The sequence below is a fragment of the Medicago truncatula genome, chromosome 8, assembly GCF_003473485.1.
Source record: "Medicago truncatula cultivar Jemalong A17 chromosome 8, MtrunA17r5.0-ANR, whole genome shotgun sequence".
In the NCBI taxonomy this organism is placed as follows: domain Eukaryota; kingdom Viridiplantae; phylum Streptophyta; class Magnoliopsida; order Fabales; family Fabaceae; genus Medicago; species Medicago truncatula.
The window spans coordinates 3570325-3588353 of NC_053049.1; the positions used below are offsets into that span (position 1 = coordinate 3570325).

At 31.8% G+C, this 18029-nt stretch overlaps 2 protein-coding genes across 2 annotated transcripts; both read left to right on the forward strand.

Annotated features, from left to right (window-relative positions):
* Positions 1-1152: 1152 nt before the first annotated feature.
* Positions 1153-3323, forward strand: LOC25500274 (xanthotoxin 5-hydroxylase CYP82C4). The gene is made up of 2 exons (XM_024773452.2): positions 1153-2141; positions 2576-3323. The coding sequence occupies exons 1-2, from the start codon at positions 1203-1205 to the stop codon at positions 3200-3202; spliced, it is 1566 nt and encodes a 521-aa protein (XP_024629220.2). The 5' UTR covers positions 1153-1202; the 3' UTR covers positions 3203-3323.
* Positions 3324-5153: 1830 nt separating this feature from the next.
* On the forward strand, positions 5154-8931 carry LOC25500275 (ER lumen protein-retaining receptor A). The gene is made up of 6 exons (XM_013588645.3): positions 5154-5605; positions 5924-6123; positions 6871-7014; positions 7102-7182; positions 7392-7519; positions 8670-8931. The coding sequence occupies exons 1-6, from the start codon at positions 5380-5382 to the stop codon at positions 8707-8709; spliced, it is 819 nt and encodes a 272-aa protein (XP_013444099.1). The 5' UTR covers positions 5154-5379; the 3' UTR covers positions 8710-8931.
* The last annotated feature ends 9098 nt before the right edge of the window (positions 8932-18029 follow it).

Consider the following 18029-nt stretch of genomic DNA (forward strand, 5'->3'; position numbering starts at 1 on the left):
ATCAATGGATCAATGGTCGAACCACTGAGTCATTGGTCGAACCGCATGACTAAATCGGAACCACTCGGATGACTCGGTTAGATAACTCGGTTCTTAGATTAAATTTATATAGTTATTTAACCGGATTAACTCGGATTGAATCGGTGACTCGGTCACTTTAGAAACTAAAATAATTAATGAGTGTTGTAATTTAAAAAATGTTTACATTTAAGGACAAAAATAAAATCAAATGGATGTTTAAATATATGGACGAAGATAGTAATACATATTCAAATAAATATAGTAAAATAAAACTATTCTTTCAAAAAAAAAAATATTGTAAAAAAAATGTTTATTAAAATATTTGAGATGTCGGACAATAATATTTAAATGATAAGAGTGTGCTTGGTTCCTTAAAATAAAAAAGAGTGTTTGGTTTCCTTTAAAAAAAACTGTTCAGTTATTATATATAATTGATAAGAAGATCTACACAGCTCAGTGGGTAAAGGGAATGCATTGCAATCTAAGAGACGCGGGTTCAACTCCCTGCACTGCCATTTTTTGGAAAATTAATATGATTTAATTTATGTTTCACGTTGCCGGTTCACCGTTTTTTCACGAGTTTGGTCGGTTCCGGCTGGTTTGATTGCATGACCGATCCGTTTATCAACTCGAACCGGTCATCCCACCGGTTCACGGTCGGACCGGTTCAACCGGCCGGTCCGGTCCAGTTTTCAAAACTATGCTCAGTATGTAAAAGAAAAGTTATGCTTAGTACACAATATTTTTTGGCAACTCTTTTGTCTTTACTTCAACAAATATTCTGGGAATCAAACAGATAAATGCTTATCCAATGCAAGAAATAATATAAAGAAATAAAGGTCCAAGTGGTAGTTGGTATTTATACTAAAAAAGTAGTTCAAGCATGGTTAATTTTCCTTGCTTAGTGAAATACGTGGTAGGGTAAATATTAGAACATATATGGCCATTTTTCTCCGCTCATTTACTCTCATTGGTTTCAAGTCACATCCAAGAAAAAGTATATGGCTAAAATAGTGTCATACTCATATATAGTAGTTGTTTTTCTATCCTTGTCCTTTTCGTTAATCAACTATCTTCCACACCAATTTAATTTTTGATGCATTAATTCTTGAAACCACTAAAAGAAAACAATGATAGTTATCTTCTCAAAAATCATGTAACACATCTTTACTCCCACAAAAATGGATAATTTCTATACACAACCAGCAACTATAGTACTAGCTATACTTTTAGTGCTTCTATACAACATATGGAGGGTAAAAAAACCTAGTAACAAATTCAAAAAGGGTATGAAACCACCAGAACCATCATATGCCTTACCTTTAATAGGTCACCTCCATCTACTAGGAAACCAAATCCCTCTTGCAAGAATCTTTGCTTCATTTTCAGACAAATATGGTCCTATCTTCCAAATCCATTTTGGAGCATACCCTGCACTTATTATTTCCAACAAAGAAGCAATCAAAGAATGTTTCACTACAAATGACAAAATCTTAGCCTCAAGACCAAAGTCAAGTCATGGAATTCACCTAGGTTATAACTATGCTGGCTTTGGTTTTGCACCTTATGGCCCATATTGGACCAAGCTAAGAAAATTAACCATGCTTGAACTACTTTCGTCTCGTCGCCTTGAATCGTTGAGACATGTTTATGAATCGGAGATCGATACTTTGATAAAGGATTTATCATTGTATGTTAAGGTTGGAAAGGTTAAGGTTGTGATAAGTGAATGGTTGGAAAGGTTAACATTTAATATAATGACAAAAATGATTTGTGGGAAAAGGTATTTTGAGTATTTGAAAGATGTGGATGATGTTGAAGCACATGGGAATATTGTGAAACTTATAAAAGAATTTATGCATATTTCTGGTGAGTTTGTTCCTAAGGATTTGATTCCAATTCTTGGTTGGTTTGGTTTTGAAGGAAAAGTGCTAAAATCTATGAAAAGAATTGCTAGAGATTTGGATGCAGTTGTTGGAAGCTGGGTTGAAGAGCATGATGTTGAGATTGAGAGTAAGTCAAATGAGAAATATGATTTCATTGATGTTATGCTTTCTGTGATTGAAGATGATCCTACTTCTGGTCATAACCGTGATACTATCATCAAGGCAAATGTTATGGTATGCATTTTCTCTTTGTTCTGAAATTTGCAATGTTTTTATTTAGAAACTATGAAGCACGGACACAAACACGGATACGAGACACAATATGGACACCGACACATCGACACGGATAATAATTTGAGAAAATAATGTAGTTCAGTGTAATCATAGGTGTCGTGTTGATGTCGGACACGCGTCGATGTCCGACATCAAGACACGCCTAATTCGAGGAGTGTCCGTGCTTCATACTTCAAGTAAAATGAAAATCAGAACAATTATTTACATGCAAATAACTAAATTTAACACACAACTTGGTGTAAAAAACAAACTATTGTAACATCATAGCTTAAAATGTTATCAAATAATTCAGAAATGGGGATGGGTTGTTTTTATTATTTAATTTGAACAAATTATTATAATTATTAGTCAACAAGTCAACTTTTCATATTCAGAATCTTATGTTAGCTGGGTCAGACACAACATCAACGACAATGACATGGATCCTAGCCATATTGATGAATAATATGAATGCTTTAAAACATGCACAAGAGGAGATTGACCATCACATAGGTAGGGACAGAAGGGTAGAATCATCAGACATAAAAAACCTAGTTTATTTGCAAGCAATTGTGAAAGAAACTTTAAGGTTATACCCTCCAGGTCCACTATTAGTACCCCATGAAGTAACAGAAGATTGTTACATTCAAGACTATTATGTACCAAAAGGGACACGTGTGTTTGCAAATGTGTGGAAATTACATAGAGATCCAAGTATTTGGTTAGAGCCTGAAAAGTTTTTACCTGAAAGGTTTATTAATGAGAATGGAGAAATTGATCATGAAAGTCACCATTTTGAGTACCTTCCTTTTGGATTAGGGAGAAGAGCTTGTCCTGGATCGTTGTTTGCTACACAAGTTATTCTCATTACACTTGCTCGTTTACTTCATGGGTTTGATTTGGAAGTGCCAATGGATGAAGTTGTTGATATGAGAGAAGGGTTGGGTATTACCTTGCCTAAGTTAACTCCATTGCAAGTTGTTTTGACCCCGCGATTATCATGTGAACTCTATCGATTATAAACATTTTCCCTTTTGTGTGTGATCGGATATGCTGCTACACATGTTCATTGAACAATGATGTATTTGATCTATATTACAATCTTTTACGTTAGTTATTCAATGAATCTAAAATACAGAATCATGATTGTTATCTTTACTCTTTAGTATATATTTGAGACCACATTGATTATACAGAATCATGATTGTTATCTTTACTCTTTGGTATGCACGAACGGCCAAACCATCGAACTTCATCCACCAAATTATCTATTTGTTTGAACAAAAATTTATCATCACATTACCTTCTCTGCGATGTAAAGAGTCTCACTAACTCTTCCTTATAGTTAATTTAAACCTCAATTGATATTGATTGTGTGTTTACCATTCTTAACCTCTTTGTCATATTTACATTCTCTTTCACTAATAGGCAAATAACCTTCATGTATAAAAAAAAAAGGCAAATAACCTTCAATTTTTTATTTTCATTTTTTAACATTCAGAATGCTTCACGTGGAAGCCAGTGGCGGAGCCAGAAAAAAATGTTAGGGTGGACCACTAAAATTAACTATTGAAAAATTGTTTAAAGTCTCGCAAATTAGACCTATAATTGAATTATTTAAATTTTTCGGGTGAGCCACTACACCAATTTGCGGAAATTTTGATCAACCGAAACCTAAAACCGATATAAAATTGTATAAAATCTCGCAAAACAGACCTATAATTGAATTATTTAAATTTCCGGGTGGGCCACTACACCACTTTGCAGGAATTTGGATCAACCAAAACGTAAACCTGACACAAAATTGCATAAAATCTCGCAAAATAGACTTATAATCGTTGATTTTATAATTTTTCCGGGTGGGCTGTGGCCCATCCCAGCCCATGAAGGGCTCCGCCACTGGTGGAAGCTATATGGCCATTTACTTCGAAAAAATATTTTCTATTTTGATTTTCTAAATTCATGTTAATTTTACTTGCTAACAAGAAGATACAAAATTATTGAAATGAACAATAGACAACATTTTTCGAAACAATGAAAAAGTTCAAAGAATTGTTTTCGTTATTTCTTGAAAGGGGTATGAAAGATCAACTATAAGTATACGATTAAAAATCTCACATCAAAATTTCTTTTTTGATGGACCGACAGGTTGACCCGTCATTGTTTTTCCAAAAACTATTGAATAATGCACATAAGCAATGTAAAACATGTAATAAAAATTAAATATAAAGACAATTTTAAGAAACTAAAATATATATGTAACAAATGAGTACAATAAAAGAAATGAAAATTATTATTCATACATCAATGTTTAATCATCAAACAATATATAACAAGTCAACAAGACAACCAAAATAATTTCCTTCAAAAAAAAAAAGACAACCAAAATAAAACGTTCATGAACTCACCAATTAACGAGTTATTAGAAACAATATGAGGTTAAAATTGTTAAATAAAAGTAATTAAATTCAATGACTTTTTCCCTCCTCTATGAAGGAGAAATTAGAAAATGGATTGTGACTTATAAATGAAAACAAGTGTAAAAAAGAGTTTTTTAAACTCGATAGACCAAACCACCCTACCCCATTTTACACCAGATTAGGCAGAAGGAAAACCTCTTTGAGTTTAAAATGTCAAAGAGACGTGTTAATCCAGCCGAATTGATATAGGTCCAATCTTTGTATCATCATTAGCTAACATTTAATCTTCTCTTTACCACAATTATTCTCATATCTTCTTATTGGTAAGTTTACTAAGTTAAAAATAAACTCTATTTTTGAGAATAGAAATAAAAATTGTTTTCATAAACTAAACAAACTCATAACTTCACGAAACCTTTCTACTTTTTTTTATAGTATATAAGTCACACACATATAGATAACTTATATAGTATAACATATATATAATAGTGGTATTTTTTTTGTCCCTTTACTCCTAAAAAAATTATATTTATTTTGCCCCTTTTATTTATATACAAAGAGGCTGTGTAAAAATCTTGTAACCTTTTACAAATACATAAGATAAGTTACTTGGTTTCTAAAATTATTGTTAAAATTTTGAGGGCTTTACACTACCGGTATCACCAAGTATATATTCATTGTTTCTCTAATCTCTACTACTATTATGTGAGCATAAATACAAAACTCAAGCAAAAATACCCATATTTGGTAGTGGAATATTATTATTCTTTGGATAGAAAATGGGATCAAAGAGGGATTCACCGGTGAATGTTATGTTTGGATGGCTGAGGAAAAGATCAATGAAAGTGAAGATCTTTTTGGGAATATTGCTTGCTTTTTGTGCTATTGTGGTTCTAAAGCATACTATCAGAGAGCCAAATTTTTTCTTCAAAGCCTCTGAAACAGTCCATATTATTGGCCTTATTGTCCTCATATACAAGCTTTATGTTCACAAGAGTTGTTCTGGTAAGTTTCATAATTTCTTGTCATCAATTCCATATTGTCTTGTTCTTTTTTTGCCTTGAGGATCAATGGGTCCTTAGAGACTTAGAGTAATCTATGTTTCATCGAAAGATAAAAAACATCGATCTCTTTAGTTTTTTTTTTTGAGGGATCGATCTCTTTAGATGAAACACATTAACTAAACCATTTGTGTCTACTTTTGTAAAAAAAAAAATTGTGTCCAAGATTGCCTTGATTAAATTGTTATATATACCCAAAAAAATTGATATATATTTAAATTGATAACTTATTGTAAAAAAAATTGAAAACTTATATTTTTAGGTATATCCCTCAAGAGCCAAGAGCTTACAGCTTTATTTCTAGCAACAAGATTAGTGGGTAGAGCCTACATAATGGCAAACCTCCACAGTGTGTTGGATCTTATACTTCTCCTATCAACATTACTGGTTATTTGGATGATAAGATTCAAGCTGAAATCATCCTATATCAAGGAGTTTGACAACATGTGGTTATCATTGTTGGTAAATATTTCTCTTTGTTATGTAATACCTTTTTTATGGTGTTTTGTCCAACTTGCGATCACATGGTTGTGTGGGCTCTCTGCAATCCTTTATAGAAGGTGCAGGGGCGGATTCAGACATTTAGTGAATGTGGGGCTAAAATCTGACTAAGTCGATAACACTTGCATTTGCTACCGTTAAAAGCAAAGCCAACTTCAAAAACTTTATAAATCATAGCAAATGTGCTGCACTTATTTGTTTCCATAAGTTTTGCACAAGGTTGTTGACTTGTTGGTCTTATTCTCATAAGGGATAATAATTATTTTGGTCCCTAATTGTGTAAGGAGTAACCATAATAGTCCCTCAATGTATCAAAATTTTAAAATAGTTCTTGATTGTGCACATTGCTTGTCAAATTAGTCCCTAGCATTAAAATAATTTGTTAATATTGTCATATTAGTTCTTTAATATACTTACTTATTGTCATATATTGTGACTATTACCCTACTCGTTGCACATTCAGGGACCAAAATAACTATTACTCTATCTATAATAAAAAAAATAGGGAAGTTGGATGAAGGGCTTTCGCCCCACATAGCCCCTTATTGGATCCGCCCCTAAGAAGGTGGGTAGAGTTTTGCTTGCTTTGACGTTGAGTTTGGACCTTTATTAATAAATTTTAAATTATCGAAAGAAAACTAACAGGGATCCTTTAAGGTCATGCATGTTCTTCATAGAAAATAACAGATTTTATTGATTGTGTACAAGGTCGCATTTTGTGCAATTTTGGCAATAATAATCCACCCACTCTTTACACATCATAGTTGGATTGCTCGAGTTTTTTGGGTGTTCCCTACATATTTGGAAACTATTTCAATTCTTCCCCAACTTCGTTATATGCAAAATGCAAAGGTAGGAAACCTCAAGCCTTTGTTTTATTACTATATATAACTTTTTTATGACATATGATAATATTGTAATTCTAAAACATGTTTTCAGATCGTTGAAACATTCACAGGATATTATGTATTTGCTCTTGGTGTCTCAAGATTTCTCTCATTGGCTTTTTGGATTATTCATGTAAGATTCATTCACTTTTTTATTTTCTTAAATAACTTATGCTATGGTTATTGACAATTATTATTAATATATCTTTAGCTTTTTTTCAAAATTACTAGTGCAAGTAATAATTAACTTTGAAATTAAAGTTTGTATAGCCATGGAAAATTTGAAACATATTAGGATTGGAACACATTGAATAATTTGAAATGCTTTATAATATTTTGTAGACTTATGATACTCGAGGGAAATATCTCTTTTTTTTCGGCCATGGCTATTTCTGGATGCTATCTCTTTTTTTATCGGAGATAATTCAGTCTTTCATCTTGGCAGACTTTTGTTACTATTACATCAAGAGGTACATTATTTTGTTTTCTCTTAATATCTATTTTTTTTTTAAAATAATCCTCTTTATATCTTTTTGTCTTGTATATTCAATATAATCTCTTATAAAGAAAATAACTATTTAAAAAATTACAAAGTGGGTGAGAAGGCCAGGGAGAATTCTACTGAATAGAATTTCATAGTCTACATGGTTTTACAGGTAGAACAAAATCATCTCAGGCTTAATCACTATGAGTTTAGCTACTCATGATAATGCACAAATAACTAATGTAAAAGAAAACAACATTACATGAATTTGGGATTGACTATGAGTTGAATGGCAAGCCACCACAAAATCTGCAATCCTTAGCTTCAAATGTGTCTTCAATATCCCAAAAATCTAAACCCTTCCACTTAAATGAAGTTGGCCTTTTATAGATCTCATTATATAACGTAAAAATCATGTCCCAATTTGCTAAATCGTGCCTTGATTTCTCTTTAACTTTCAAATTTTAGAATTAATGCTCTCCAAATTGTGTCATGATTTGTTCCTTTCTCGCCACAAAATAAAGCAAATTGACATTGTCAAATTTTCCTCAAAATCGTGGCAAGATGTACCATTTTTGTGGCACGATTTTTAGTTTTGCTTGATTCTTGAATTTTGTCTTTTCCAACTTAGAACACCTCAAAAGCTCTTAGAGATCTACTTAGGGCCCGTTTGGATTAGCTTATTTTAGAGCTTATATAAAATAGTTTATGCAAATAAATAAATTTTTATGTATTATTTATAAGTTTTCAAACTATTTTATGGAAAAACAAGTTATGAAGATGCGATTTTCGTTAACGAGAGCTTATAAATTAAAATAAAAACCTATTTATTTACATAAGCTATTTTTTATAAGCCTAAAATAAGCTCAAACAAAACGGGGCCTAAATAACATGAAAATAACTAACTAAACATCATATGACATAATGCCATCAATAGAAGTCTGGAAATCAATTTTAAAAAAAGGTGCCTTCTTAATTCTCATTATTTGGTCGACACACATGGTTCCTAAGAAAGTTGTAATTAATAAAATAATAAATGTTAGAAAAGAATGTTAGAGTGTTAGAAAATGAAATTGTGAATGAGAAACTTTTTTATTTTTGTGTTACTACTCATTTTCAACTTGTTTTGTTTTCAGCTTCATGCAAGGGAAACTTTTGAGAAAGATGCCTGTTTAAGGATCGTGTTTTGGATTACAATGTATTGAAGAAGAGTTTACAATTGTAACTTCGTTTATGAATTTATATATCATAATACTTAAAGGTGATATATAAACATTTTCTATTTTCTCCATTTAATATATATTTATTCTATACATGTATAATTATAAATATTTAAAATGTTTTTTTATGTTCCCATGAACTTATGCAAGGGCCAGAGCTCAAACCTTAGACACCCTAGTTAATTTCTATCCACTAGACTATTTGACAAAAAAAAAAAAATTTATAATTAATTTTGAAAAAGTAATTCTTCACCAATACTAACCACGCTCGTCAAAATTGTGTCATCTATGGTTTAGCAAGGGTGTCAAAATTACACGCTCGTCACCAAGTCTTTGATTTGTTTCCATTTTGTATTACTACTATGATGATTAATGAAATAAAATAAGTTTCTTTGGGTAAAAAGGCTTTGTGAGTATCTCATCATCATCATCGTGACAAATACGAGCTATATTTGTAAGGGAACAAAATTTGACTCGTGAATATATGTTTAGTCTGAACAAAGTTGTAATTTTGCACGTTTTGGTTGAAAAATCAAAATAATTAATCTGTACGAAAATTCTAATTTTACAAGAAATGTCATATTTTAATTTTCTAATTATGTCTACAAAAATAACATGAAAAAAATCAACCTCTAAATCATTTTTTTGAACTTTAGGGAAAATTAAGAGGGTAATTAAAAATATGAAGAAGTTCAAATCACAACAGTATAATTTATGGATTTTTTACATAGTATCATTTTTTAGACTTCACATATATTTCATGATCAATTTATACAATTAACCTCATAATTTTTTTTACTTTTGAATACATACATGGAGAGACCAAATTACACTTGGTAATGATACACTTACACTATCCAAGAATATTTTACTATCCCTCAAAAAAATAATATTTTACTCTACATATTTTCAAAATAGATCGTTGGACTGAATATTTAATTATATTACCAGATCATCTATAAAAAAACATTTTACATAATCTAAAACTTGAATAATGAGTCATTTTATATATTATTGTGATGTGATGCGTCAAGACTAATACACATTTGGATGATTACATCGATGTAGTTTGATCTCTTATCTTTAACTCGTACCAATGAGGGTGGATCTAGCTAGCAGAAGGGACCAAACTGCCAGTACGTTTATAAATAATGTTCGATTATTGACCGAGAGACGTACATGGAAACTAATTAAATGACAAATATTTTATATAACATACTGAACGAAAATAAAAGGATCTGATTCAAACATTCAAAGAAAATATTTTCCGTTTGTTATATAAAGAAAAAAATAGTATTATTTTTCTGCCAAATTGTCGACATCCAAATAGTCCATGTTTACATTTTGGACTTTTTAGTAACGGTTTAGATGGTCTCAAGAAATAAAAGAAATTGCCGCATTCACTGCATGCTCTCCTGGAGTTACTACTGAATAGGGTTTTTTTTAATATTATTTCATTTCTGTTTCAGAAAATAATACCCATATTTTGGTTTTTGGTTGCTAGATTTTTATTTTTGGTCACAAAATGGGATCAAAGAAGGATTCTCCCGTGAATGTATTGTCTAGCTGGTTGAGGAATAGGTCAATGAAAGTGAAGATCTTTTTGGGAATATTGCTTGCTTTTTGTGCTGTGGTGACTCTCAAGTTAACTATCAAAGATCTAGAATTATTCTACATAGCCTCAAACACAATCCATATTCTTGGTCTTTTTGCCCTCATATATAAGCTCTATGTTCACAAGTCTTGCTCTGGTAAATTTCTTAATTTCTCATCACTAATTAGACATTGTCTTGATTTTTTTCTCCTTGAGAAAATTAGCCTTTGCATTGATCTATGCTATCCAAAGATAAGTAAAGTCTCTTCAAATATTACTTTTGTCATTGAGAATCGAAGAATTCGGGTAGAAACTTGTCTCTTTAGAAGAACCCATTAGTGAAATTTACCATTTGGTTCAAACCTCTTGTTGAATATTGCCTTGATTAAATTGCAACTATTATTATTTTTTGACAAGAAAATGTTATTAAATAATTGTTAATTTACATTTTGCTTTAAAATTAATTAATTAATTAATTTATTAAAACAACAAACGGATTATAGAGGACCAGCAATTTATGCAAAACAAACTACCTATGTAACTGTTATATTAAAGAAAACACTAGCTATGTAACTTATTAAAACAAAAAACTCGCTATGTAACATTTATTCAGAAAAATAGCTATGTAAATTTCCTAAAAAAAAAACTGACGAAGAACAAGTATGTTTGATATTTTTGTAGGAAAAATCATAATCAATCAAAAGTAGGATGTTTTAGTTTGGTTTGGCTTTCGCAATCTATTTCCCTATAATTCGAACCAAATCAAACTCATGAAGAATGAGTTGGTTTGATTTCTATAAATTGGATTGATGTATATAAAAATTTAAGAAATTTATATTAAAACATCTAAAAATTAACTTTTTTCTAAATACTATAGTTTTTTGTATTTTTAAACAAGTACATATAAGTTAAAATGAGAAAAATAATATATAATGATTATAACATACACAAATACAACTTAATTTTAAATAACACTATTAATATAGTATGCAATAAAAGAATTAATAATAAAAATAAATAATAATAAAATATATATTTTTTTGGTTACTTTGCTTTAGCCACTTCACTATAGTGCTTTTTATATAAAATATAATAGTTTGATTTAGGTTTGGTTGATCGATTTTAAATCATAAAACGATACATGAACCAATAGAGATGGAGTTCGATTGATTTGGTTCGGCTTAAACCTAAACATAGAAAGCTAGTCTTTGGTTTGATTCCTCCTAGAAGGATCAAGAAATAATTAAGTGAAACAATGTAAGGCTCATTGTGGGGTAAAACCTACCTCCTTGACTCATAAGCATACATATTTCTTCAAGTATAATGTGATTTTTTTTAAGTAATAGATTGATTTTCTTGTATTTTAGATCAAATCAAAGTGAGATCTTGGAGAAAGCTTTTGGATAAATTAAATAGTAGTTTATGCTTAATTTTCTTGTGTTTATATTAAAATCTAATGGTTAATATTATATTATTTGGTATAGCTGATTAAAACAATTGAGTTATTAGCATTGTAAGAGGATAATAGTACCTCTTATTTTTCCTACAAAAAATTTCTGTGGTTATCTCCCCACACACAAAAATTCAAACTTTTGCATGGATTTCGTTTCAACTTTTTAATGCATTATGTATACGACAAACTAAACAATATTTTGATATTTATAGGTTTATCCCTCAAGACCCAAGAGCTCACAGCTTTATTTCTAGCAACAAGATTAGTGGGTAGAATCTACATAAAGGCTAACATCCATAGTGCACTGGATGTAATACTTCTTGTGTCAACATTATTGGTTATTTGGTTGATTAGATTCAGGCTGAAGTCTTCCTATATCAAGGAGTTTGACAACATGAGGTTATCTTTTTTGGTAATTATTTCTCTTTTTTATGTAATACTTGTTTTTATAAAACTTTGTTGTGTAATTCTAGGTCATAGTTTAGCAAGTTTTTAGTATCCAAGCTTAACAAGTTGACTGAAAACATGCACATAATAGGTCATATTAGGTCTAGTAATGGCAAGATTCACTAAGTTGTAAACCCAAGTGAGATACGAAGAAAAACACTATAAGAGGGGTCATATTTCACATGGAGCTCAATAGAGCTATCCGTTAATCTAGTATATAAAAAAAAAGTGAGTTTGTTAAATAATATTGATAATATACTTAGATTGAGAAAGAAGAGAACATCTATGAGAGTAGGCAATTTAAATCCCTAAGTAGCGAAGAATGTCCAAATCCTTCATGTCAAATTGTTTATCTATCTATGATTTCCACTCATCAATCCTATCAACATCAACACTTGAAACAATCATATCAACAACATATAGGGAGAGTACAATACAATCATGAGAAGTGGTTATGAGAACTAAATTAGAATCATGATCACTAGGGCGAAAACCAAGAGATGTAATCATAATGTAGAAATTTTCATTGTTATATGGTTTTGTACTTGCAAAAAGTACAATAATCGTATTAAGATTTGTATTATGTTGGTCTCAAGGGTTGTATTTATAGCCTTCTATGAGCCTGATTTTTGGTTACTTAAGGTATAAGTAATAAGGTTAATAAGGTATTTAGGCCTACTTCTAGAGGCTTCTAGAAGTAGATTGAGGCGACGCCCTGAGGAGGGCGCGCCCTGGGCCTTAGAGCCCTTCTGGAGGGTGCTAAGGCCTCTGAGAAGGTTTAAGAGCCCTGTTGGAGGGCACTAAGGCCTCTGAGAGGGTCTAAAAGCCCTTTTGTAGATACTTAGAAATATATTGACCGTCTAAGTTTCATAATGTTTTTAATTTTTAAGGTCACGCATGTTCTTGAACGAAAAATAACATATTCTATTGATTGTGTACAAGGTGATAGCTTCTGCAATTTTGGCAATAATAATCCATCCAATATTTGCACAACATTATTTGTTAGTTCGAGCTTTTTGGGTGTTCCCTACATATTTGGAAACTTTTTCTATACTCCCTCAGCTCCGTTACATGAAAAATGCAAAGGTTTGAAACCTCTACCCTTTGTTCTACTATATATATAATTTGCTTATGTCTTAATAAGGATAATATTGTAATTCTAGCACATGTTTTCAGATGGTTGAAACATTCACAGGATATTATGTATTTGCTCTTGGTGTTTCAAGATTCTTCACACTTGCATTTTGGATTATTCATGTGAGTTTCATTAAATTTTAATTTAATATTTTCTTACATAATATATAGTCATATACCTTTATTGTCATAAAAATATAAATTTCTATGAGATGAATAATCATTGGTTTGCAAATAAAGGGCTTCGAGAAGTGGTGGAAGGTGAGTGGGCAAGGGGGTAGGTTGGGTGGATGGGGTACATCGTTAAGGAGAAATTAAAATCCTTTGAAGGTGTAATCAAAGGTTGAAATAAGGACATTTTTGGTAATGTGAAATCCAAAATTAGGGAGTTAGTGGTGTTGGTTTGCAAGTGTGAGTTATATGTCCCACATCAGATAAAATAGTAAAGGTTGAACACCTTATAAGTAAGAGGACTCATAAACTCATTGCCTTAAGGTTTTGGGTAAGAGTGTGGTGTCTCTCTTGCTTGTGCGGTTGTTCTAGCCTCGATGTGGATGGTCCCCCTAGCTCCCCTCGTGACCCAACGGTGGTATCAGAGCCCCCCTTCAATGAAGGGTACGATCGAGGCAGCCGGTCGTTGCGCAGAAAGCCGCAACAACGGTACAAGCAACAAGTGGCTCCTTGTGCAGGAACGGCGATACATGCAAAGTAAGAGCTTCTGCTTGAAGGGTGAGCATGATGAATTGATGGACTCACACTTGAGGGGGACTGTTGGTTTGCAAGTGTGAGTTATATGTCCCACATCGGATAAAATAGTAAAGGTTAAACACCTTATAAGTACGAGGACCCATAAACCTATTGCCTTAAGGTTTTGGGTAAGAGTGTGGTGTCTCTCTTGCTTGTGCGGTTGTTCTAGCCTCGATGTGGACGGTTCCCTAGCTCCCCTCGTGACCTAACAAGTGGTAAGGGTGGAGGAGTTGGATTTGGAAAATGAGAACGTGGAGTCTTCTTTTGAAGAAAGGGAGGAAAAGAGGGAGAAATTCCATGTAATGTGGGAATTCATGAGAAGTAGAGATAGTATAATATGGTTTTTCAAAAGTGACTCAAAGAGGGAGATGCCGACACAAAATATGTTCATGTTTGTGTGAAAATTAGGTTGAAGTTTAACTCTAAAAAGAGGGTGTGGTTGGAGAAGGCAGACGAGCTTGTTGTCCTTAGTGAAAGAAATAGAGAATGTTAACGAGTGTCTTTGGAACATTGGTTAAAGTTTTGAAAATAAGTAAGTTTTTATTAAAAAGTTGTGTAATTATTGTTAAAACAAAATTAAAAACTTGTATTTCCAAACAAAGTTTTTATTAAAAGATTCATTTATCAATGCCCTTGTAGCACGCTTAAAAACTTGTATCTCCAAATAAAGTTTTTATTAAAAGATTCATTTATCAATGCCCTTGTAGCACGCGTTAGTTAGACCAAAATATAATTATATTAAAATCATTGTTGGGGAGTCTAGGGGGCGCTTGGAGCGGTAACGGGTGAAACGTCTAAGACCCGCCAAGAGAGAGACACCACATTATTATCCAAAACCCTAAGGTAGTGGATTTATGGGTCTCATCTCTTATATATCCAACGTTTCCTCCATTTCTAGTCGATGTGAGACAAACTAGGATCCCGCTTGGAGCGGTAATGAGTGAAACATCTAAGACCGCTAAGAGAGAGAGAGAGAGAGAGAGAGAGAGAGAGAGAGAGACCACACTATTACCCAAAACCCTAAGGCAGTGGATTTATGGGTCTCATCTCTTATATATCCAACGTTTCCTCCATTTCTAGTCGATGTGAGACAAACTAGGATCCCACTTGGAGCGGTAATGAGTGAAACATCTAAGACCGCTAAGAGAGAGAGAGACCACACTATTACCCAAAATCCTAAGGGGGTGGGTTTATGGGTCATCACTAGGACGATCCACACTAGGATCCCGCTCCCACTCCCCCAGCAAGCCTAGCCAGACTCTGATACCAATTTGTTGGGGAGTCTGGGGAACGCCTGGAGCGGCAATGAGCGAAATGTCTAAGACCCGCTAAGAGAGAGACACCAAACTATTATCCAAAACCCTAAGGCAGTAGGTTTATGGTTCTCCTCTCTTATATATCCAACGTTTCCTATATTCCTAGTCGATGTGGGACATAATCACTCCATATTTCAAGTTACAACTATGTACACCTGTTTAATAAAGAAACTATGTAAGCCTATTTTACATTCATGATATAATTCAAATCATTGTCATGGGAATTTGAAACATCTTAGAATTGGAACACATTGCATAATTTGAAATGCTCTCTTACCTTTTGTAGACTTATGATACTCGAGGGAAATATCTATTCTTTTTCGGCTATGGCTTTTTCTGGATGTTGGCACTTTTTGTATGCGAGTTAATTCAGTCTTTCATCTTAGCAGACTTTTGTTACTATTACATCAAGAGGTAAATTATTTTGTTCTCTCCTCTTCTTAATATCTTTTCCTCTTCTATATTCAATATTTTATCTTTTAAAAAGTATTATTATTTAAAAAGTACAAATTTGTGTGTAGAAGGTAAGAGAGAAAGGTAGAGGTCATGGAGAGTAAATTAAAATAAAATATTAAAGAAAAATAACTTTAATTCATCAGAAAATCTTTTTTGTATATTATTATTCATTTTCAATTCGTTTTCTTTTCAGCTTCATGCAAGGGAAAATTTTGAAAAAGATGCCTGTTTAATGATCCTGATTTGGTTTACAGTGTATTGAAGAAGAGTTTACAACTGTATAACTTTGTTTAAGGATTTTGTATATCATAAATTCATAATACTGAAAGGTGATATATAAACTCTTTCCATTTTGTCCGTTTGACCCATATTTATTCTATAAATGGATAATTATAAATACTAAAAGTTGTTACCAATTAACCCAAACTAGGACTTCATACATCAAAATTTTGGACTAAAAATGCATTAAAAAAAAATCAATTTTGTTATAAATATATAATATAACAATAATTATAGATGTTGGTCTAACTTATAGATGTAGTACAAAATTCTAATTTTGTTTCGGGTAAGTATATACTCACGGATCAAATTTCATTTATTAATTTTGTAGAAATGGTTAGACTATCTTAAGAACCTTCACCATGAAATTTGGAGTTTTTAAATGAATGACGAATTAATTATGAATTGTTTAAGGAATTCATAATTATGAGGAATGGAAATTTGTATTTAACTATTTTTTTGTTGGAAAATTCTAATTCTTTTTGTGGAAAGCCGTATTTTAACATCCTAAAAATGTACGCAAACAATCATGAAAAAAAAAAAAAAATCAATCTCTAGGGAACTTTTGTAAACTTCACGTATATTAGAGAGTTAAAAATAGAAAGAATCTCAAATTACAAAGTTAAAACTTGTGATTTTTGTTACATGACCATTTTTCAGATTTTACATATATTATAAGATCATTTTGAAGATTTTTTTTTTTTTTTGTAGTGGTCGGGGTTTGAACCCTAAACCTTGCATATTTTATGCATTGTCTCAACCAACTGAGTTAAACTCACAAGGACAGATCATTTTGAGAATTAACACCGCTAAAATATAATGAATTTTTGGCGTAATTATAATTTTGATCACCAAAACTTCCCCTTAGTATTGACATCGAGTGAAAATACTGAGTTGACATCTTCGTCTTTTAAGCAATTTTATAATTATAACCCTTTTTCATTAAAAACAACGGGAAGGGTAATTTTTGATTAAATAAATGATATTAATATCCATTTTGCCACTATCTCTAGATAGATTTTGAACTACATTTAGGAAACAAAGCTCTTAATATTAAGTTAACAACTCGTCAATCTATTTGAGTTGGTACGGTGATATTGATTTGGGATATGAGAGTATGCTCATCTTAATTTGAAGTTTCAGGTTCGATTCTCTTCGGTATCAATTTGAGTATTTTAATTTAATTTCTTCAAAAAAAGGTTAACAACTCGTCAATACTACAATAGACATTTATTTGAGAGACATCCCAAGTCTTCTAACCTCAAATGTCAACCAGTTTAAAGTTGTATATTTTAGAATTTACCAAAAATAACGTTCTAGCCGGCCTTAGTATTCTGGTGAAAGAAACTTCAACTTCTCTCTAAACTTTCTTTCTCCTTTATTCATCGAAGAGGGTTGGTTTTAGGTCATTTTTGACCTAGAATCATCCCTCTACATCTTTTGCCCCTTTTCTTTCAATCTAAATAAGTGGTTATCACATATAAGTGTTTCCTTTTGTTCTTTTTGTGATTTCGTCGTCTAAGTGCGGTGTTGTGTTGTTCGTCGTCTTATGCGGTGTTTGATTTCGTGTCTTGTTGCGGTGTTCCTTTAGTTCCTATTGAAAGATCGACATCAGTCAATTACAAATCAAATCAATGCTTTGGGCGTCAACGTTGCAGATCCGGAAGCATGAGTATTTCAGTGACTTAAGTTTAATCATATTATTTGTAGGCATTTTGCCGTTGTATCCTATTAACTTGGATGCTGTGAGTTTGTTTGCAGTTTCACCCTTTACGTTTTTAGCGTTGTTTATATCTAGTGTATTATATCAATTTGAATGAATGAATATCGTTTTGTTTTTGTCAAAAAAA